General features: G+C 45.4%; 1 protein-coding gene across 1 annotated transcript in view; it reads right to left on the reverse strand.

Moving 5' to 3' along the window:
- The window catches only part of LOC115478355 (cadherin-10-like), a 392306-nt gene extending 374908 nt beyond the window's left edge, over nt 1–17398 (reverse strand). The window contains 1 exon segment of the mRNA XM_030215685.1: nt 17171–17398. Coding sequence (XP_030071545.1) covers nt 17171–17398 — 228 coding nt within the window.
- Nucleotides 17399–22387: the final 4989 nt, after the last annotated feature.

The raw sequence follows: 22387 nt of genomic DNA on the forward strand, positions 1-22387 counted from the left end.
GCTTGCTGAACTGACCCATTACATCCTCCAAGGTTACAGAGAATTTGTTTAGTTTCTCCGACTCCCCCGCTTCAAATATTCTTTCCGGCACCGGTGTCCCCCCCAAATCCTCCTCGGTGAAGACCGAAGCAAAGAATTCATTTAATTTCTCCGCTACGGCTTTGTCCTCCCTGATCGCCCCTTTAACACCATTTTCGTCCAGTGGCCCAACAGACTCTTTGGCCGGTTTCCTGCTTTTAATGTATCTAAAAAAATTTTTACTATGTATTTTTGCTTCCAACGCTAATTTCTTCTCAAAGTCCTTTTTTGCCCTCCTTATCTCCGCTTTGCATTTGGCTTGGCATTCCTTATGATCTATCCTGTTACTTTCAGTTGGTTCTCTTCTCCACTTTCTGAAGGATTGTTTTTTGGCTCTAATGACTTCCTTTATCTTACTGTTTAGCCACGCCGGCTGACGTTTAGTCTTTTTTCCCTTTTTTCTAATACGTGGAATATATTTGTCCTGAACCTCCAGGATGGTGTTTTTAAACAGCATCCACGCCTGACGCAAGTTTTTTACTCTGCGAGCTGCTCCTTTCAGTCTTTTTTCACCATTTTTCTCATTTTGTCGTAATCACCTTTTCTATAGTTAAACGCTAGCGTACTTGATTTCCTAGTTTCACTTCCTTCAATGCCAATATCAAAACCGATCATATTATGATCACTGTTGTCAAGCGGCCCTCGTACCGTTACCCCCTGCACTAGATCATGAGCACCACTAAGGACTAAGTCTAGTATTTTTCCTTCTCTTGTCGGCTCCTGAACTAGCTGTTCCATGAAGCTGTCCTTGATTTCATCAAGAAATCTTATGTCCCTTGCGTGTACAGATGTTACATTAACCCAGTCTATATGCGGGTAATTGAAATCCCCCATTATTATTGTGTTGCCCAGTTTGTTTGCGTCCCTGATTTCCTTTAACATTTCCGCATCCGTCTGTTCGTCCTGGCCAGGCGGACGGTAGTACACTCCTATCACTATCCTTTTCCCCTTTGCACATGGAATTTCAATCCACAGTGATTCCAAGGAGTGTTTTGTTTCCTGCAGAATTTTCAATCTATTTGATTCAAGGCTCTCGTTAATATACAATGCTACCCCTCCACCAATCCGATTCACCCTATCACTACGATATAATTTGTACCCCGGTATGACAGTGTCCCACTGGTTATCCTCCTTCCACCAGGTCTCAGAGATGCCTATTATATCTAATTTTTCATTTAGTGCAATATATTCTAACTCCCCCATCTTATTTCTTAGGCTCCTGGCATTCGCATATAGACATTTCAAACTATGTTTGTTGTTCCTAAGTACATCATGCTTAGTACTTGACAGTATTAATTGGCAATCTTTTGTCTGATTTTTATTGTTATTTAAGGATACCCGATCTACTACAATCTCTTTTGCAACCTCACTATCAGGATACTCTATCTTCCCTGTTATGGTGATATCTTTGAAAGATACCTTATCCCGAACCATGCTCTTTTGAGCGACTGTCGGCCTTCCCCCCATTTCTAGTTTAAAAGCTGCTCTATCTCCTTCTTAAACGCCGATGCCAGCAGCCTGGTCCCACTCTGGTTAAGATGGAGCCCATCCTTTCGGAATAGGCTCCCCCTTCCCCAGAATGTTGCCCAGTTCCTAACAAATCTAAAGCCCTCCTCCCTGCACCATCGTCTCATCCACGCATTGAGACTCTGGAGCTCTGCCTGTCTCTTGGGCCCTGCGCGTGGCACAGGTAGCATTTCAGAAAATGCTACCCTGGAGGATCTGGATTTCAGCTTTCTACCTAAGAGCCTAAATTTTGCTTCCAGAACCTCTCTCCCACATTTTCCTATGTCATTAGTACCCACATGTACCAAGACAGCCGTCTCCTCCCCAGCACTATATAAAATCCTATCTAGGTGACGCGTGAGGTCCGCCACCTTCGCACCAGGCAGGCAAGTCACCAGGCGATCCTCACGTCCACCAGCCACCCAGCTATCTATATGCCTAATGATCGAATCACCAAGTACAACAGCTGTCCTAACCTTTCCCTCCCGGGCAATATTTGGAGATATATCCTCGGTGCGAAAGGATAGTACATCCCCTGGTGGGCAGGTCCTGCAAACATAACATTTTTTAAGGAATGCTAACAAATTGAGGGAGTCTTTTACTAAAGCTTAGCTGGCGTTATCTGCAGCAGGGCCCATCTTATTCCTATGGGCCCTGCTGCAGGTAACTTAAGCTTTAGTAAAAGACCCCCTGAGTGCTCCACCAAATGTATATCCTTAGTGAATGCTTCCTTTTCTCTGACTCAGAGATTCACTGTTCCTGAAATATGGCACTTCAAGTTCCTACAGTCTACTACGTCTACTACAAAAGTCTTCTATACAGTGGTAGAATTTCAGTTTACAACAACACCCTAGGGAAGCCAAGATAGTTGAAGAATCATACCTAGTGATTTCTTCCCTCCCTCCTTGCTGGGTCAGTCAGGGAAAAACACCTGATTTTCTTCTTCTACAGATTTCAGTGGAGAATAGGATGATATAAAGAAAGTGTCAGTAGAGATTCTGTTCCATTTTGGATGCAAATAACATGAAAAGAAACCTTTTTTTGTGGTAAACACATTGATGTTTTTGCTGTTGGTATCACAAAAGGTTTCCCTTATTATTTAGGTCAGTATCTTCTGTTGACACTGAGTTATAAAGCCAGAGAGGAAGGTGTTTATCTCACGCATTTCACAGTGGAATATGTCTTTCAAAATATTTATTTTTGATGTATAACTGAGGAGCCTACTTGAGCTGCTTTTCTTTTTCTTTCCTTATTGCCTCCAACTAGCAGTGTTCTGAGGTTCATGAAAAGAGCTTCTCAGGCACCCAGGAAAGCAAGTAAGTGTGCACACGTGTGTGTGTGTGTGTGTAACATAACCAGAAGCCAATTTTTGGGTGGGCGAACAGGTAGGATGGGTGGGCACTAGGGTTGCCAATGTTTTGCAAGAGAAATACCTGTCACCTGAAGCACCCATGCCACATGCCTGCTCCACGGTATGGATAACAATGCAGGCCATATTAAGGGCTAGGAGGAGTAAAAGAGATTGCAGTCTTCAGCCCCCATTGAGCACAGTCCCTCAACACATATGCTTCCCTATACGATATTAAAGCCAGATTCATTCTGCATCCACAGAACCCCCTGGCCCTCCCCTAACAATGGATGCAGTACAGAGCTAAGACATTTACCTATAATAATCACCATTCAAAGAAATTTCTGATTAAAGAGTAATCTCACTAACAGTAACATACATCCTCTCCGTATCAGGCATATTGTTGAAGTAATACAAAAATCTGTTTAAAAAAAAAGTCACTCAGAGGCTGCTATTAAGACCACGGGAGATAGACCAGCTAACACCTTAAGTCGCCCCAAACCCGGAAATTCAATGCCATGGCTGTTACCAGCCACCAGCATTGAATTTCTAGCTTTTTTGGGGGAGGCGAAGAAGGAACATAGCCGGTTAAGATGATATTCATTAGCTGACCAGTTAAGTTACAGCAGCCAAAGATAAATCTACTTTTTAGCCACTGACGGGGATATTTAGACTGAGATAGCCAGTTATCTCCTGCTGAATATCGATGGATAGCCGGAGTGAGGGTATTTAACCAGCCAAGTGCCGTTCCTGGCCAGTTAAATACCTTTGAATATCAGCCGGTGAGAACCTAGAGCAAATCTATTATGCTAGCACTAATGAAAAGGCAGTTTCATAAATATTACAGTGAGGCCCTAAATTATCAATACATCTATGAGGAAAACTAAATAAGCCAAATTACTAGATAATGCTACATAGAAAATTCATGCTAACAGAGTACTTGACATTGGCCACACATACAGAACACAAATGCAAAATACAGAATACATGACCACAAAGTGAAAAGAAAAATTAAACTGAAAACCCAAGAAGCTAGACCTTGCATTCAGTACAACAGCAGAAAAATAGAAATAAATACATTTCCTCTTGTACTGTGCAAAATATAAAGATATCACATGTCAGGGATGGTGTTAAGGGGGTGCAACTAGGGCAGTTGAATGTTGACTGCAGTTTTTGTTCCATCTTTGGTTAACACTTAGACATATAAATGACAATTTTACTACTTCCTCATGTATATATTGGGCACAGATAAGTCTAAGTCCATATTTTACAAAGCTGCATATCTAAGTTTATCCAATTAGAAAGCTATAAGAAAAAGCTTGCCTGGCCAATTTTCAAAGTGATTTAAATGTGTAGGAGAGGCCCCAGCCCACTTAAGTCATCTGGGGCCTCCCAACTATCAATATTTAGCAGTACCTAACCAGGCCGTGCCACTGAATATTGGCTTTGACCAACAATGGGTTGGTCAGATGTGCTACAGGGGCAGTATTGGGGAGGAGCCAGTGGGTATGTGGGTGCTGGCAATATTTAGTGCCAGGACCCACATAAGCTCCAGCAGCCAGCTCCATCGGAATTAGCTTCTGATATGCAGTGCCAGTGCCCAGACATGGCCCTTCACTGAATATGAAGGGTCCTGAAATAACTGAACCAGTCTTACGTTGACACTCACAACTTGATACTGTCTACCCAAGTTAATTGTAAGCCACACTGAACTTGAAAAATGTGGGGTACAAATGCATAAATAAATATGGAGGAGTGGCCTAGTGGTTAGAGCACCAGTCTTGCAATCCAGAGGTTGCTGGTTCAAATCCCACTGCTGATTCTTTGGATCTTGGGCAAGTCACTTAACCTTCCATTGCCTCAGGTACAAACTTAAATCATGAGCCCTCCTGGGACAGAGAAATATCCAGTGTACCTGAATGTAACTCACCTTGAGCTACTACTGAAGAAGGTGTGAGCAAAATATAAAATAGAAATGCTAAATATTAGTTAGGCTGATCTTGCCTGCAGCTGTCAGCATTTGAAAAAACTGACTGCCACAGGCTAAATATCTACTTCATTATTTTCTGATATTTTAGATACAGTGGTATGTCTACTAATGTGCATTTGTAAATGGGCTTAGCAAATTTTAACACAGGACTTTCCCCGTGTGCTAAGCACAATTACTAGTGCCCAGGAAATAGGACTTTTACAAATATCTAATTTTCTTGCAGTGCCCTAAGGTTTGTATTAATGCATGAACACAGGAAAAAAAAATGAGTGTAGGAGCACTTACTTTCTCCTCACCACAAATGTCAACTCACTAGCTGAATAGAATTTTTACACCCATTATCTGTCCCAGAAATACCCCTTCCAAAAACAAACAAACAAACGTATCAATAATGCACTCTTAGCATACGAAAAGAGGTTACATACTGCAAAGGGCCAGATTCAATATAAGGTGCATAAAAAAGCGGTGCAGTAAATATTTCTACCTAAGCGCATTGGACATGCGGCACATAGATTTAGACACGGTATATAGAATATGTTTAGGCAGAAATCCTAGCGCCTAAAACTATGCACGACCATTTAGGCCTACGAAAATGTGGCCTAAATCCCTGCATGTAGATTTATAAGCACTGGGTCATATTCTATAACTTCACGTGTAAATTTTAGAATGCCCACAAAATGCCCATTTCCATGCCCCTTTTGAACTGTGTGCATTAGAATTTAGACGCAGTTCATTGCAGAATATACTTAGCGAGTGTGTATTCTAATTATTGCTCATTATTGCTTGTTAAGTGCTGTTATCAACACTGATTAACATGTTGTCAGTTAAGTTGCGTGCATTGTTATAGAATACACCTAGATTTCAGCGTGGATCTCTAGGCACGCTATATAGAATCTGGGAGGAAATGCTTTAGCACATTTTGTGGCAAGTGTTTTCATGCATGCTAATACTTTTTAATGGATACACCCCATAGCATTTCACGCCATGCCCGAGAGGAAAGTACAGTTTATTCCTGATCGAATGATGAGGACCCCAGGTCTAAATGAGACTCTACTTTACACTTATGCCTGCCATGAAGCATCTATAATGCCAGACTTTGAAAGTATTTATGTATTCCTGTATTCATGTATTCATGTAGTTGATGCTCGCTCCCAAACCACGTCCACGGCATAACCACCACCCAACCCTTTCAAAACTATCCATTCTTAGTAGTACATCTGTACACAAAGGATTTCTGAAATCTCTTTTTTTACATGTTTTGGCTATTTACCTTTGCAGTCATTCTAAAATGACATCCTTAAAGTCCTAAATACAAACATCCTAAAACAGAAGAGAGAAGGTATAGTATGAGGTACATTTAAAAATCTCCAATGCAGAATAGATAATCTCTCAATTTATTTATTGTACTTAATTAAAAGTATTCATTAGCTGCTTCTTAAAAGTTTGATCGAATCAGAGTAAGAATATAAATACACACAGTTAAGAAAGTGCTCTATAACAAAAGGTCATATTATGAAGCACCAAGGAGCCTGTTTTTGCCAGGGCCCCTTTTACTGCAGTGGGTAAAAAGCCCCCAAAAATGTAAATGATCGTGTGGTAAGTTTGTGCTTGCCATGCAGCCATTTTGGAGGAAGCACTGCCATCCATTGAGGAGGAGGAATGGGCTCCCACCCTAACCCAGCGGTAACTGGACAGAACACAGCGCAGCCCAATTACCGCTGGTTAACCCCCTGCGGAAATATTTTTCCAATATTTCTGCTAAAGCCAGGAAAGCCATGTAACATACTTAGAGGGGCATAATTGAATGAAAACGTCTATCTCCATGGGCGTTTATCTCTGAGAACGGGTCCGTGAAGGGGCGGACCGAACCGTATTTTCGAAAAAAATAGACGTCCATGTTTTATTCGACAATTTGTGAGCTGGGCGTTTTTGTTTTTCAGCGATAATGGAAAATGAAAGCGCCCAGCTCAAAAACGAATAAATCCAAGGCATTTGTTTGTGGGAGGGGCCAGGATTCATAGTGCACTGTCCCCCCTCACATGCCAGGACATCAATCGGGCACCCTAGGGGGCACTTTTACAAAAACAAAAAAAAAGGTAAAAGAGCTCCCAGGTGCATAGCACCCTTCCCTTGTGTGTTGAGCCCCCCAAATCCCCCTCAAAACCCACTGCCCACAAGTCTACACCATTACTATAGCCCTAAGGGGTGAAGGGGGGGCACCTACATATGGGTACAGTGGGTTTGGGGGGTTGGACGACTAATAAGCATTAAGCAGCACAATTGTAACAGGTAGGGGAGGGATGGGCCTGGGTCCACCTGCCTGAAGTCCACTGCACCCCCTAATAACTGCTCCAGTGACCTGCATACTGCTGCCAGGGAGGTGGGTATGACATTTGAGGGTGAAAATAAACAGTTGTGAAATGGCATATTTTGTGGTGGGAGGGGGTTTGTGACCACTGGGGGAGTCAGGGGAGGTCATCCCCGATTCCCTCCGGTGGTTATCTGGTCATTTAGGGGCCTTATTCGTGGAAAAACAGGGTCCAGGAAAAGTGCCCTAAATTCTCGCTAAAAACGCATATTTTTTTTTCCATTATCGGCGAAAGGCACCCATCTCTGATCGGCCGATAACCACGCCCCAGTTCCACCTTCACCACGCCTTCAACACGCCCCCGTCAACTTTGTACGCTTCCGCGATGGAGTGCAGTTGAAAACGTCCAAGTTTGGCTTTCGATTATACCGCGTTATTCGTTTTTGGGAGATAAACGCCTATCTCCCGATTTAGGTCGCAATATAGGCGTTTTTGTCTTTCGATTATAAGCTGGCTAGTAACATAGTAGATGACGGCAGAAAAAGACCTGCACGGTCCATCCAGTCTGCCCAACAAGATAACTCATATTTGCTGCTTTTTGTGTATACCCTACTTTGATTTGTACATATGCTCTTCAGGGCACAGACCGTATAAGTCTGTCCAGCACTATCCCCGCCTCCCAACCACCAGTCCTGCTTCCCACCACCGGCTCTGGCACAGACCGTATAAGTCTGCCCAGCCCTATCCCCGCCTCCCAACCACCAGCCCCGCCTCCCGATCTTGACTAAGCTCCTGAGGATCCATTCCTTTGGCACAGGATTCCTTTATGCTTATCCCACGCATGTTTGAATTCCGTTACCATTTTCATTTCCACCACCTCCCGCGGGAGGGCATTCCAAGTGTCAGTTGTTGTCAGACATAGGACAGGAAGGAGGTGCTGTCAGAGGCTCTGAGGAAAGGGAGCCAGGCCTGGTCCCTTCCCCAGCTAGGCGGAGGGGTCCTGGGGAGAGAGGCCCAGGAAACTCCCAGGCTATGGGGCCTACAAGGCCGAAGGATCTGAAGGCCCGGCGGAGTAGCTCTCAGCCAGCCCCTCCTCCAGCACGAAGGGAGCGTAGTCCCCTGGACCGTAAAGCTTCCAGGGCCAGGGAGGATTGTGGATCTGGCGCCTCCTCCATGACCCAGCGGCGTCCAGGTAAGGAGCCTGAAGATCATGGGGGAGGAAGGAGGAAGGTTGAGGCCCTAAAGGTGCAGACCCAGAAGGAGCAAGGACAAGAAGGAATGGAGGTGGGGCAGGAGGCCCAGTTGGGATTTGAGGTAGCCGGCAGTGAAGAAGAGTGGTCAGAAGAAGGGGAGGAGGCCGGTGAGTGGGAGAAGATGGACCCAGGACAGTGTGCCAGAGAAACGGTGGAGCGGGTGAGGCACATCAAGTCTCTGGAGAAGGAAATAGAGGAGCTGGGGAAACGGTTGAAAATGACTAAAGCCATGAGTAGGCTTGCCCCAGCAGAGCATGGTCAAAAGTATAAGACGGAAGAAAAGCGCTTAACAAAGTTGCTGAAACAGAAGGAAAAAAGAATTGCTTGTTTTAAAACAGGCTCTGCAAATCCCTTGAGGGAGGTTTATGAGAATCAAGAGAGGATGCAGGCTGGTACATCTAAAACTATGAGCCAGGAGGTTTTCTCCCCAGCACAGGAATCTACCAGTTTAAGCTCAGGAACATTGTTTCACAAAAGGCAGTTGGTAACAGAGATTGTACAAAGTCCAAACAGTCAAAGTACATTGCAAACTATGAAAGCCCTGATGAGCCCAAGGGAAGAGGGAGTACTCAGGTTGGATACGGTTCCAGGAGAAGGGGGAGGGGCGGATTGTTTGGCCTCAGGTATTCCGGTAGAACAGAAAGGAAAAGACACAAAGTTACAACACTGTCATATTATTGAAACGGATGGAGACAGGCTTTTCACCCAGGACAATTGTTCAGTACCCACTAGTGGGGAAGAAGAACAGGGTGTGGAAAAAAGTATTGAACTTACCTGTATGGAGAGATTGCAAGAGAAGCAAAAGCCAGCAGGCTTCCAACTGCAGGAGCACTCCAAAGGTGCTCTGATTGAGGCAGCAGTTTCTGGTAATCAACTATCATCAGCTGTGCAGCTTGGCTCAGAGCAGGTCTGCCCGCGAGGTCAGGACGGACAGGAGGAAGAATCAGGAGAGGCCTCTGTTCAATCTGCAGTCAAGGTTGCAGGGGACCTGCTAGGGTATGGTTCCCAGGACATGGAGAATCAGCAGGAGAAAGAGGAGCGGGAACAGGAGTTGCATGGAATGGAGCAGGACATTGGACCAATTGCTCAGTCCAGAGTAGGCTCTGAAAGTGCACTAATTGCTAAAGCTCCTGATGTCCCAGTTGAAGGTCTGGGTTTGAACTGGTTGAGGGGGGGCTGTGGGCGAGGGGAGGGTGGGGGGCGGGGGGAGGGTCTTGGTCAAGAGAGGGGTATGCTTTCTTGTCGGCAGGTGGGGGAGGGGGATGTGGGGAGCCGGGATTCGGAGGAAGGGAAGAAGGGTATGGGAGAAGTGAGGGGGCGGGGGAGGGGCAGGGTGCTCTTTCCTTTGCGGCGGTGGTGAGGGGTGAGGGGGGAGGGGAGATGGGGGGGCGGCCAGTGCCTGTGGAGGGATCAAGGGGGAAAGGGGGGAAGGGAGAGGGGCGGGGCAAATCCCCAAACGAAGGAATGTTGTGCAGATTAGATGGGTGGGGGAGGGGGCTATGCCTTCTCGGGAGATGGTTTTGAGGATGGTCATGGGTCTGGGGTTTGTGCCGGAGGACTTCTATGCCTGTATTCACCCAGTTAATTTGCCTGAGTACGATGTTAGTTTTCTAACGCAGAGGGGTATGGAAATCTTCTGGGAAAGGTATGAGGAGGTGAAAGGAAGGGGAGATTGGAGCAATTATGTGGTTATTCCTATTAGTAGACCTGACTTGGTGCAAGTCACTGTATTGGTACGAAACGAGTCCATTTCAGGGGCAGACCTGGCCTACTGGTTACAGAGGCATGCGGATTTGAGAACCCCGTTATCCAAACTCCCGGATCCAAGTAGGGTGTGGGCAGGGGGGTGGGGGGCTTGGGTTAAGCTAAGACAGGAAGGGCAAGTGGTCAAGCACATTCCTTCTGCGGCTTTTATTGGCCGGGACAGGATTCTCTGTTTTTACAAGGGACAGCCACGGCAGTGTTTCCGTTGCGGATCCTTTCGCCATTATAGTATGTCTTGCCCAGTACAACAGTGTGTAAAGTGCGGGAGTAAGGAGCACTATACAGAAAATTGTTCCTCTATCCGTTGCAATTTGTGCGGGGGTCTGGGGCATGCCTTTAGAGACTGCCCGAGGGCGCGTCATAATAGGAGGGATGAGGGCAGGGGGAATATGATTCGGGGAGAGGGGCAGGATCTAGGTCAGGGTTCTGGGGGTCTGGGGGTTGGGAGGGCTTGGGAGGAAGGGGGAGGAGAGGGAGGTTTGGGGGTACAGGGGAGGGGTGGTTTGCAGGGGGAAGAGGAGGGTTTACGGTTAGAGGAGGGCGGGGGTCTAGAGAATAGAGGGGGACAGGAGGGGGAGGGAAAGGGAGAGTGGGTTCAAGTGTCAAAATTAAAGAAACGGAAGGTTTCAAAGGGTAAGGGTTTGACATTACAGGGGTCGCCTGGGGTGGGGCAGGGGGGTAATCGATTTCAGATTTTGGAAGAAGAGGATGGGGGGGCAGAGATACAGGGGGAGGGGGATGATGGGGAGAAGGGACCTCAGGAAGAGGGAGGAGGGGAGAGGAGTCGGGGAAAGGATAAGGGGGAAAGGAGTCAAGGTAGGAAGGGAAGGGGTACCCATGACGAGGAGGGGGGGATGGAAGTGGAAGATGCTGGGGTTGGGGAGGAGGAGGGGGTTCCGGTAGGGAAGGGTGGGGGGGGTAAGAGGAGGATGGGGCAGGGGGTGGTTAGCCAGGAGCAGGCTCAAGGGGACGGTAGTGTAGAGGTAGGAAAGGAGGGGGAGGGGGTGCAGAGGGGAGAGGTTCAAGAGGGGAAGGTTGCAGGGAGGGATTCCGTAGGGTTTAAAAAGAAGAAAGGGAGGAAGAAAGGAATGAGGGAGGGGGGAGGGGAAGGTGGGGATCAGGATACAAGGATAAGGGACTGGGCGGCAGAGATAGGGGATAATGGAGAGGAGGATTACATTCTGGGTAGCAGGTTGCCACAGAGAGTAGATAGTATGCAAAGGAAGGAGGAGAGTGAGGAGTTGCATGAGTCCTAATGGGGGGTATGGCAGGGCTTCTTCTGACGTTCGCCACCCTAAATGTAGCGAGTGTGGCTTCCCAGAGAGCTCAGTGTTTGGCCTATGAGTGCTTTTCTCAGGTTAAGGCCGATTGTTTTCTGATTCAGGAAACGCGTTTGCAGAACCTGGAGCAGCTGAGAAGGGCGCGCAGGGATTGGAGATGGGGACCCTCGGTGTGGGGGCTGGCAGGGGAAAGATATGGGGGAGTGGGGATTTTATTTAAGTCACATAAGGTGGAAATTCAGTGTGTGATGGAACTCGGGGTGGGGAGGTGTTTAGTGGTAGACGTATTGTGGCAGGGTATGGCGTTGCGAATTATTAATCTTTATGGGCCACAGACTAGGAAGGAGCGCAGTTTGTTATTAGGGAAGATCATGCCTTACTTGTTTACTGCACGCCAGGTAATTTGGGGGGGAGATTTCAATTTAATTCTTAGGAAACAGGATAGTGGGGGTACTAAGGTACAGGTGACATATGATGGGGTGCGCTTGCTCGGGATCATGAAAGAGGGGGGGTTGATAGATGTTCACATAGAACATTTCCCAGATGAGGATGGATTCACGTTTAGCAGGGGGAGATGTAGGAGCCGTATTGATCGGTTTTTGGTTCGAAGAGGGGTATGCCAGCGGGGGCCTCGCCTGCTGGACGTGGATTTTTCCGACCATAAACTGCTTCTTGTGGAAGTAGGGGGGTCGGCGGCTCATAGGATAGGTAGGGGGTTGTGGAGGATGAATTTAAGATGGGTCCAGGATGAGGAGGCTCAAAAGAAATATTTGAATTTTTTAGAAGACCAGTTATCCTTACGGGGGATCTTTCCCTCCAGAGGAGAATGGTGGGAGGTGGTGAAAAAACGGACGCGTTTCCTTTTCATGGGACAGGCACGGAGGAGGGGAAGGGAAAGGACACGTTTGGGGATGGCCTTGAAGCAAAGGAAGGATTATTTGATTTCCAAGGGAGGGAGGAAAGAGGATATCCAAGAATTACAGTGTCTGTTAGAGAAGACTCAATACGATCGGTATTCCTCTTTAGTTTATGAGAGGGACTTTGGTAAATTGATTAGCCCAGATCCCTTCGTTTGTTGTAGGGAAAGAAGAGAGCATAGGGTGGTGGAGGGTTTTAGGGATACTAGGGGGGTGATGCAGGATTCCAAAGAGGGAATATTGAAGGTGGTGGAAGAGCACTTCAGGGTTTTTTTTTCGGATCAGCACTTGGATGGGGGGAGGATGGATCAGTATGTGGAAGGGACTCCGGGGGTGGGGAATTGGGGGTCTCATTTCCAGGCCCTTTCGTGCCCCTGGACACTGCAGGAGGTTGAGGAGGCTATAGGGGCCCTGAGAAAGAGGACATCTCCGGGGCCGGACGGGCTGCCGGCAGAATTCTATCATACGTTTCGCAGGCGCCTGGCTCCGATTCTATTGGATCTCTGGGAAGAGGCACGTCAGAGGGGGTCTCTTCCAAAATCCTTGTTGGAGTCTGCATTGATTTTGTTAAGTAAGGGCAAAGATCCGCAGCTGTTAACTAACTGGAGGCCTATTGCGCTACTAAACTGTGATCGTAAGATCTTTGCGCAGATGCTCTTCAAGCGTATGCGGCAATTCTCGGGGGACTTGTTGGCAGCCTCACAGGCTTGTGGGGTGCCGGGTAGAGGGGTTCTGGAGGCTGCGGCATGGGTGAGGGAAGGTTTAGAGCGAAGTCGGGAGGAGGGGTCAGGGTGGCTGATGGTGGCGCTTGACCAAGAGAAAGCCTTTGACAGGGTCCAATGGGAATTTCTCTGGCGGGTTTTAGAGTATTACGGGTTCCCTAGGGATTGGGTGGCACAATTACGATTGTTATATTCTCATGCACATGCATTTCCATTGATCAATGGGTGGAAAGGGGGGGAATTTGAGCTGACGGCAGGGGTTCGGCAAGGGTGCCCTTTAAGCCCTTTGCTGTATGCATTTTCTATAGACCCTTTTATTAGGCGTCTGGAGCAGGGTGGGGTGGGAGGATTGAGGGGGGTGGAGGTAAGCACGGGAGAACAGTTGCGGGTGGTGGCATACGCAGACGATATTACTGTGTGGGTGGCGAACAAAGCAGAAGGGGATAAACTTTTGGAGTTCATCCACGATTTCGCAGGGGCTACAGGGTCACGGGTGAATATCCACAAATGCAACAGTTTGTGGTTGGGGCCAGGAGGGGAGCAGTTTGAATTAGGAGGGGGTTTCCCGGGGGTGGTGGATAGAATGAGGGTTTTGGGGATTTACTTTGAGATAGGAGATTATGCTAAATTCAACTGGGACAGTTGTCTTCAGGAAGCAAAGGGGCGGGTGGACAGGTGGAAGAGGTGGAAAATGTCCATGGAAGATCGGGTGAAACTCATCAAGACCCATTTGGTGCCCCTCTTTTTGTTCATCAGCTACATTTGTTTGGTACCTGAAAAGTGCTATGCCTCGTTGTATAGCATTTTCTTCCAGCTGCTGTGGGGCAATCGGTTGAATCCAGTTAAACGAAACACCACATATCTATCTAGGAAGGAGGGGGGGGTAGGGATGATCAATCCGGTTTTGTTTTTTAGTTCTTTGTTTGTGCACTTTAATCTAGGGAGAGCGGTGGGTCAGGCTCCTCCAGGGTGGGCGAGTAGTGTGCTGGGGTGGTGGGAGAGGGTTTGGGGGGGGTGGAGGAGAGGGGAGAGGGTAGGGGTATTGCGGAAAGGGGCTCCGGAAAGGGTAGGGTACTATAAAACGTTAGTAAAATTAGTACGGGTCTGGGGGATTCTAGTGGGGGAGATTAGGGATGGGAAGAGAGGAATCTGGGTGGAGAGAGTGCGCTCCCAGATGTTCTCTTCCCCTCTGGTACTTAGGGATGCTCCTAGGGAAGTGCTGAGGCAGGGGCTACGGAATATCAATTCGGAGAGGATTCCGGCTAAATATCGGGACATTGCCTGGCTGTCCCTACACGGCAAATTATATGTCAGAGAGAATCTGAGAGATAGGAAGATCCAGGACAGGAACTGTCCAAGGGGGGAATGTGTGGGGAAGTTAGAAACCATGGACCACTTTTTGAAGGACTGTCCCTTTTCCCGGGGGGTGGGTGACAGGGTTTCTGCTCTCCTCCAGATCCCCACGTTCCGTTCCTATACGTATGCGGACTGGGTGTATGGATATCGATTCAAGAGAGGTCAGCTGGATCCGGGGACAGGGTTCTTGATTTCGCTCATTCTCCGGTTCTGTCTTTGGATGGCTCGTTGCCGGGTATCCTTGCACCAAGAAGATAGATCCATTGAACAGGTCAGTTGGGATGTGGTGCGGGCGGTACAGCAAGTGGCGCAATGGGAAAGAGTGGAGAGGGATTCACCGATGGTGTCCTTGTGGTGGAAGCATGTGAGGTTAAAGGCCTTATGATTATAGTTACTGTGATGTTGTGTTGGTTTTAATTGTAGGGGGGGAATAAGGGGGGGAAAGGGAGGGGGAGGGGTGTATATACGTATAGGGGAAGAAGGGATTGTTTTGGTGATAGAATGGTTTGTGTTAGGCATGTGAATAGTGGTATTTATATGATTTCTGTATTTTTGTTATTCGTTGCTGTAAATAAAGAAATCTCCAAGCATCCACTACTCTCTCCGTGAAAAAATACTTCCTGACATTTTTCTTGAGTCTGCCCCCCTTCAATCTCATTTCATGTCCTCTCGTTCTACCACCTTCCCATCTCTGGAAAAGATTCGTTTGTGGATTAATACCTTTCAAATATTTGAACGTCTGTATCATATCACCCCTGTTTCTCCTTTCCTCCAGAGTATACATGTTTAGTTCAGCAAGTCTCTCCTCATACGTCTTGTAACGCAAATCCCATACCATTCTCGTAGCTTTTCTTTGCACCGCTTCAATTCTTTTTACATCTTTAACAAGATACGGCCTCCAAAACTGAACACAATACTCCAGGTGGAGCCTCACCGACGACTTATACAGGGGCATCAACACCCCCTTTCTTCTGCTGGTCACACCTTTCTTTATACAGCCTAACAACCTTCTAGCTACTGCCACCGCCTTGTCATACTGTTTCGTCGCCTTCAAATCCTCAGATACTATCACCCCAAGATCCCTCTCTCCGCCCGTACCTATCAGACTCTCCCCACCTGGGGGTGGAACTACTGCCGGTGCCCGCGTTGGGTCAGCGGTAGCTCCCGATTGCCATGTGGTAAGCCCGTTGCCAAGCAGCAACCTTTTAGTAAAAAGGCCCCCCAAGGGAATAAACTCAGCAGTATCTTCAGCAAATATTTCCTCATGAACTAGGTAATGGATGACTAGGAAAGTCTTTCACCGGGAATGTTGGGAACAAAAACAGTAGCAGAATTCAGGAATGCATGGGATGGACAGAGAGTATGTATCCTTCATTGCACTAGGAATAAATACGGCAAAATAAGCTGCACAGTCTTCATCTGCCATCATAATCCCTGCCTAGGTAACAGGAGAGAGCAGAAATTCAAAGTCACAGCAAACAGGAAAACAGGGTCATTGTGGAACCAAGTAATTAAGAAATTCCAGATCCAGACTCAAGGAGGAAAGCTACTGAATAAGGCTGAGAAGAAAAAGGTCTAAACACAATAATGATTAATATAGTACTAGCCATCACTGGGTTTAAAAACAACCACAGATAACTGGTAGACTTTAAGATCATGCCTATGTAAATAAACAACTATACATTGATGTATTCAACTAATACTATTGGACATCAAAATGGCAGTTTTATTATCTGGCCTCATTTAGGGACCCTTTTACTTAGCTGCATTAGGTGCTAATACACTCCTAACACATCTTAAAGTGGTGTACTGCGGGATGTGCTCAGGTATCCTACGGAAAGAGCCGTTTAGCGTGTGCTAGTCCATGTGCTTAAAACAATTCTATTTTTGGGGGGGAGAGGGCATGTCAGGGGGCATTCCTGTGCTAATTAGATAGCATAGATACATTATTATGACTAACTGGCACAAAATGGGTGGCGATAATTGCTCACACGGTAAATTTTTTTAATGACTGTTCTCTAATGGCTATTAGTACATGGTCATTAATGCAAAAAAAAAAAAGGAAAATCAGCCATTTTGCAGCTGTGCCAAAAAATTGTTTTAGCACAAGTGCATGCTAATGTCACTTTTTGCCATAGCTTATTAAAAGGACCCTATATTAAGGACAAGTGTGAAGAGACCAAAGATGGAAAATGGCATTGCATTGACAGTAATATAGAGGGAATAAACTTAACTCTAGTATTGATGCTGGGCAAAAAAAAAAAAAAAAGTCCCACCATTTTCAAGTATGTGGAATGTTTTTTTTTTTTAAATGCATAATTAGAGGGGTTTAGTAACTGTGTTTTAAGTGTCAAAGTTTGCAAATAAACACAGTGGTCTCTGTTCTTCAAACATTCACTTTCAAGATGTATCATCATTAGTTAGGTGGGAGGTTCTTTTTTGGGGGAGGGAGAGAATAGTATGCTTTGGGGTAGGGTTTAGAAGGGAAAATAAATATTTAGGTTAAGATTTTGCCACAGAGAATTTTTAAAAATAGCCAATTCCCATTTGAATCATTTTCATTTGATCATATATTTAACTTTTTGCAGCAGAAGAAATAACTCGACACAAAAACTGCAAAAAAAAAAAAACCTAATCCAAATACATACCTTTCCTACATACTGATAATCATTTCCTGTATATTCTTCCAACAAGAAAAACTGATTCCACATCCATCCTCGTTTGTGACGATGAAGCACTTTTCCGTCATCCCCTGATAAATGTGCTATTAGCTCTTGTGGCTGGTAGTCAGAAATCTTTCTGAACACTGTTTCTGTATAGCAGGCATTTAGATGGCAGATCCAGAGGAGCAACAGTATGATCTGGTACCTTATCATAATTTTGAACTGCAGGTGAATCGGCAGAGAGGTTCTATGCTTAGGTGTCTTCACTTCTTGCACCAGGCCTTTGTATCTGTTTAACTGGCAGGGTTGCCAAGCTGTTTCCTACAGTTCATCTTTGCTTGATACATGCCTCCAAACCTTGAAAAACAGAAAGAAAGGGGAAATGTGAAAAACATTTCTTTTTTAGTGGGTTTTAATTGGCCAATAGAACAAGTTTACTGTACTGAGAAGAAAGTGCTTTCTATAAGAGTCACCATTTTTTAAAACTTGAATGTGAATCCCAATTACTAGAAAATGCAGTATGGTTCTTTGTAATGAAGAGTGCTATTTATTTATTTAATTTATTTATTATGATGTATTTACTGCCCTTTTGAAAGAATTCACTCAAGGCGGTATACAGTAAGAATAAATCAAATATAAACAACAGACAAAGCAGTAAAAATATTCAAATGACAATACAAAGTATGGCATAGTATATTACTTACAATGTCAACACAATACATAATAGAACATTTTAATAGACAGCGTAGGGTATAAGCAAAGATGGAACATATAGATAGGTAAGAAAGTTAAAGGAGTTAGAAAATAAGGTGTCTGATTTAATACATTGCTATGTATGCAATGTATCTGGTCCAGAGAGCAATCCTAGAAGATAACCTTTATCATAGGATATATGCATTTGTATCCTAGGGTTCCCTACAGTGGTGTGCTGGAGCTAGCTCATGAGAGCCGTTTGTTAATTTTTTAAGAATTTTGGGAGCCAGTTGTTAAAGTAGCTACTTTAACAATCGCTCCCAAAATTTGGTCTCTGGTGACTTGAGTGCCCTCCTGGTGTTGGCATTGTTGTCATTGTCCTCCTCTCCTGAGGCTTGGGCATCTTCTCTCTCCCCACTCTCCCTCTCCTATGCAGCACCTCCTTGCACTCACTCTCTTTGTCCTCCCTCCGCACCGCCTTGCCTCTTCTTTTGCCATGATATTTTTTTAAGCACTGCTGGCACACGTCAACAGGAACAGACAATCCCGGAGGACTTCTTTCAGCCCTCAAACAGACATCATATTATAAGAATCAGGTGCTTAACAATCAGATTTACTATTTGTAAGTACAATTTAAAAAAAAACCACAAAAAACATTAGGTTGACACCTGGGAGCATTTAATATCTTTCTCCCCTGTGCCTGCATCAAAAGAGAAAGATGGCATGTGGGAATGTCTTCCTTTTGTTTTGCGGATTGCAATGGTATATTATGAAAATGCACATGCCTTTTTTATTACTACTATTTCATAGAGAGGTATTGAATAATGAGGGAAGGGCATCTTTCATGCAGAAGTTGTGTCCAGAGTCAGTATAAATGTGCCAACATTGTCCAGTTCAGTACACTATTAGCTGCCAAGTTCATTCAAAGTTAATTCAATGGAAAATGTTGGTTCAGGCCGCTTGCTATGTGAATATTCTATCACCGTTTCATTATTGCTACCAATGATTACATATTGAGGGCATTTACTTTAAACTTTGTTTTAATTTGTTTATCCAGTCCTTACATGCACATGGTTTTGCTTTTTAAACCCAAAAGTGAATCTTAAGGGTGGTTGAATAAATTGGTATAAACTGTGTTTCTGAATTTACTTGTTTTGGACTACTTTGGGTCCTGCTGATCTGTACATCTGCTATTTGGAATTTTGGAAGATGGAAATGAGAAAATAATATTTAAGCTTTGGATATATTCTGTAGAAGTCATTTTTCCCATATATGTATGGATACCTGTTCTGGTGTGTACATGTGATAATGTTTGAATAACTGTCTATACTTATAGCTATGATTTCTGAACATGCGGCATCATTAAAGGACAGACTTTTAAATACCCAGTTGAGTATATATACTAATCTCAACTTTGTTAAATGTTTCAGACATATCCATGTACTTGCTTCTATGATATAACTGAAATCTATTATTCTGCCTCACTGTATTTTCAATTGTAAGCCACATTGAACCCGAGTTTGCTTGGGATAATTTGGGATATAAATGTCAATTTAAAAAAAACCTTTCTAACCACCCCAAATAAGATCTCCCTCCTCCCATAGCCCCTTAGATCCTGAGGAGTGGAGGAGTGGCCTAGTGGTTAGGGTGGTGGACTTTGGTCCTGGGGAACTGAGGAACTGAGTTTGATTCCCACTTCAGGCACAGGCAGCTCCTTGTGACTCTGGGCAAGTCACTTAACCCTCCATTGCCCCATGTAAGCCACATTGAGCCTGCCATGAGTGAGAAAGCGCGGGGTACAAATGTAATAAAAAAATAAATAAATGTCTATCTTGTTTCGATAACACAGGTTTCCCTGCCCCTTTGCCAGGACATCCTTAGAGATCGTATTCCCTGTTTGATTATGGCCAGGGCCGTGCTGATGCGGTAAGCGGGGTAAGCACCGCAGGAGGGCGCCCACCTCTGGGGGGTGCCGCCGCAGTGCTTACCCTCGCCCCGCAACACCGAGGCCTTTAAATCTTTTACTTGCAGTCGCAGCAGCGTCTGTGAAAACGGAGCGCTGCCGACGTCTCCCTTCCCTTGCACTCGTTGGTTCCCTCAGTGTCCCGCCTTCTTCTGACGTCAGAAGAAGGCGGACACTGAGGGAACCAAGAGCGCGAAGGGAAGGGAGACGTCGGCAGCGCTCCGCTTTCACAGACGCTGCTGCGACTGCAAGTAAAAGATTTAAAGGCCCCCAGGGCGCGCAGCGATCATCTTCACGGGGGGGGGGGGGGGAGAGGGGCGCGCGCGCGCCAACTGTTCTTCTGCGGGGGGGTGCCAACAGTTCGTCTGCGGGGGGCAGCATAGACCCTTGGTACGGGCCTGATTATGGCCCTCCACGTGTCCTTATACAATAGACTTCCAGCCCCAACCTCCGAAGGTGCAAGTCATGTGTGCATATGCTTAACATAAAATAAGGGGAAAAAAATCCAGAACTACCCTCATTATATATAACACAGAAAAGAAAAAAAAAACAGCGGAGGTGACCAAAAACAAAAAAAGGAAGTCCACACCAAAGATGCTACAAGTTTTTTATTGATCTTCAAAAGACTCAACACGAATTGTGTTTCAGCCAACAGGAGCAAGTGCAAATTGATGCATGTGTTAAAGAGGAACCCGAACTATAGCTACGTAATGCAAGGTTCCACATTAGGAATCACCGACCAAGAAAGGGATCTCAGCATCGTTGTTGATGATACGTTGAAATCCTCTGCTCAGTGTGCTGCAGCGACTAAGAAAGCAAATAGAATGTTAGGAATTATTAGGAAAGGAATGGAAAACAAAAGTGAGGGTGTTATCATGCCTTTGTATCGCTCCATGGTGCGACCGCACGTTGAATATTGTGTTCAATTCTGGTCGCCGCATCTCAAAAAAGATATAATGGAATTGGAAAAGGTACAGAGAAGGGCAATGAAAATGATAAAGGGGATGGGACGACTTCCCTATGAGGAAAGGCTGAAGCATCTAGGGCTCTTCAGCTTTAAGAAGAGATGGCTGAGGGGAGATATGATAGAAGTCTATAAAATAATGAGTGGAGTGGAAGGGGTAGATATGAATCGTTTGTTTACTCCTTCCAAAAATACTAGGACTAGGGGGCATGCGATGAAGCTACAAAGTAGAACATTTTAAATAAATTGGAGAAAAATTTTCTTCACTCAACGTGGAATTCGTTGCCAGAGAATGTGATAAAGGCGGTTAGCTTAGCAGGGTTTAAAAAGAGTCTGGCCGGCTTCCTAAAGGAAAAGTTCATAGACAATTATTAAATTGACTTGGGGAAAATCCACTGCTTATTTCTAGGATAAGCAGCATAAAATGTGTTGAGTTTTCTTGGATCTTGCCAGGTATTTGTGACCTGGATTGGCCACAGTTGGAAAGAGGATGCTGGGCTTGATGGACCTTTGGTCTGTCCCAGGGTGGCAATACTTATGTAGGCCTGCATCTGGATTCTCAGCTAAAAACACAGCAAATGGTTCCCACCTCTTTGGATTCGCTGAAAGAACTTGTGGTTTGCTGTGAAGATTTTTATGAGTAGTTTGTTTGCTGACAGCCTATACTGGTCAAATGACACAAGTTACAATGGGTTGATACATAAACTTCTGCTAGCTCGTTGGACTCCTGATGCAGGCCTCTATTTGGCTGAAACACGATTTGTGTTGAGTCTATTGAAGATCAATCAAAACCTTGTAGTATCTTTGATGTGGACTTCCTTTTTTTTTTTTTAATAAAATACTTATCTACAACAATAAGGTTGAGCAGTCAGAACATTTTCATTGTGTCGTTTCCCATGTTGTTTATGAGAATTTTTGTTTTATTCACATCCATTTGACCATTTTGTACTCGATTTAGGTGGTGGTAATGGCTCCCCTGATAACACAGTGGTAACTGGGCAGCGTGCAGCGCTGTCCAATTACCGCCGGTTAAGTTCTAGAGTTACAAAAATAGATCATATTTTTGTAGCACCAGAAATGACACGCGCTAGGGGTGGGAACTACCCCTGGGCTTCTGCAGTAGCCTGGCAGTAGTTCCAGATTGGTACTCAGTAAGTAAAAAAGGCCCCTTTGTAAATGAGCCCCTAGGTGTCAGAGAAATGAAGCAGAACAAACTGACGGGTCCATTTACAAAGACGCTCTGAAAAATGGCTTGCGGTAGTGTAGGCGCAGGTTTTGGGCGCACGCCAATCCATTTTTCAGCGCACCTGTGAAAAAGGTCTTTTTTGCCGAAAATGGACTTGAGGCAAAATCAAACTGCTGCGTGTCCATTTTGGGTCTGAGACCTTACCGCCAGCCATTGACTTAGTGGTAAGGAATCTGGGCGGTAATGACCTACACGCGTCAAATTCCGCTTGGTGTGTGTCCGTTACGTGTGTCCGAAAAATATATTTTTTTCAGATTCGTGTATTATACGTGTGCCAAAAGGAAATTACCGCAAGAGCCACGTGGTAGTCGGGCAGTAACTCCATTTTGGCGCACG

The sequence above is a fragment of the Microcaecilia unicolor genome, chromosome 1 (assembly GCF_901765095.1).
Source record: "Microcaecilia unicolor chromosome 1, aMicUni1.1, whole genome shotgun sequence".
Classification (NCBI taxonomy): domain Eukaryota; kingdom Metazoa; phylum Chordata; class Amphibia; order Gymnophiona; family Siphonopidae; genus Microcaecilia; species Microcaecilia unicolor.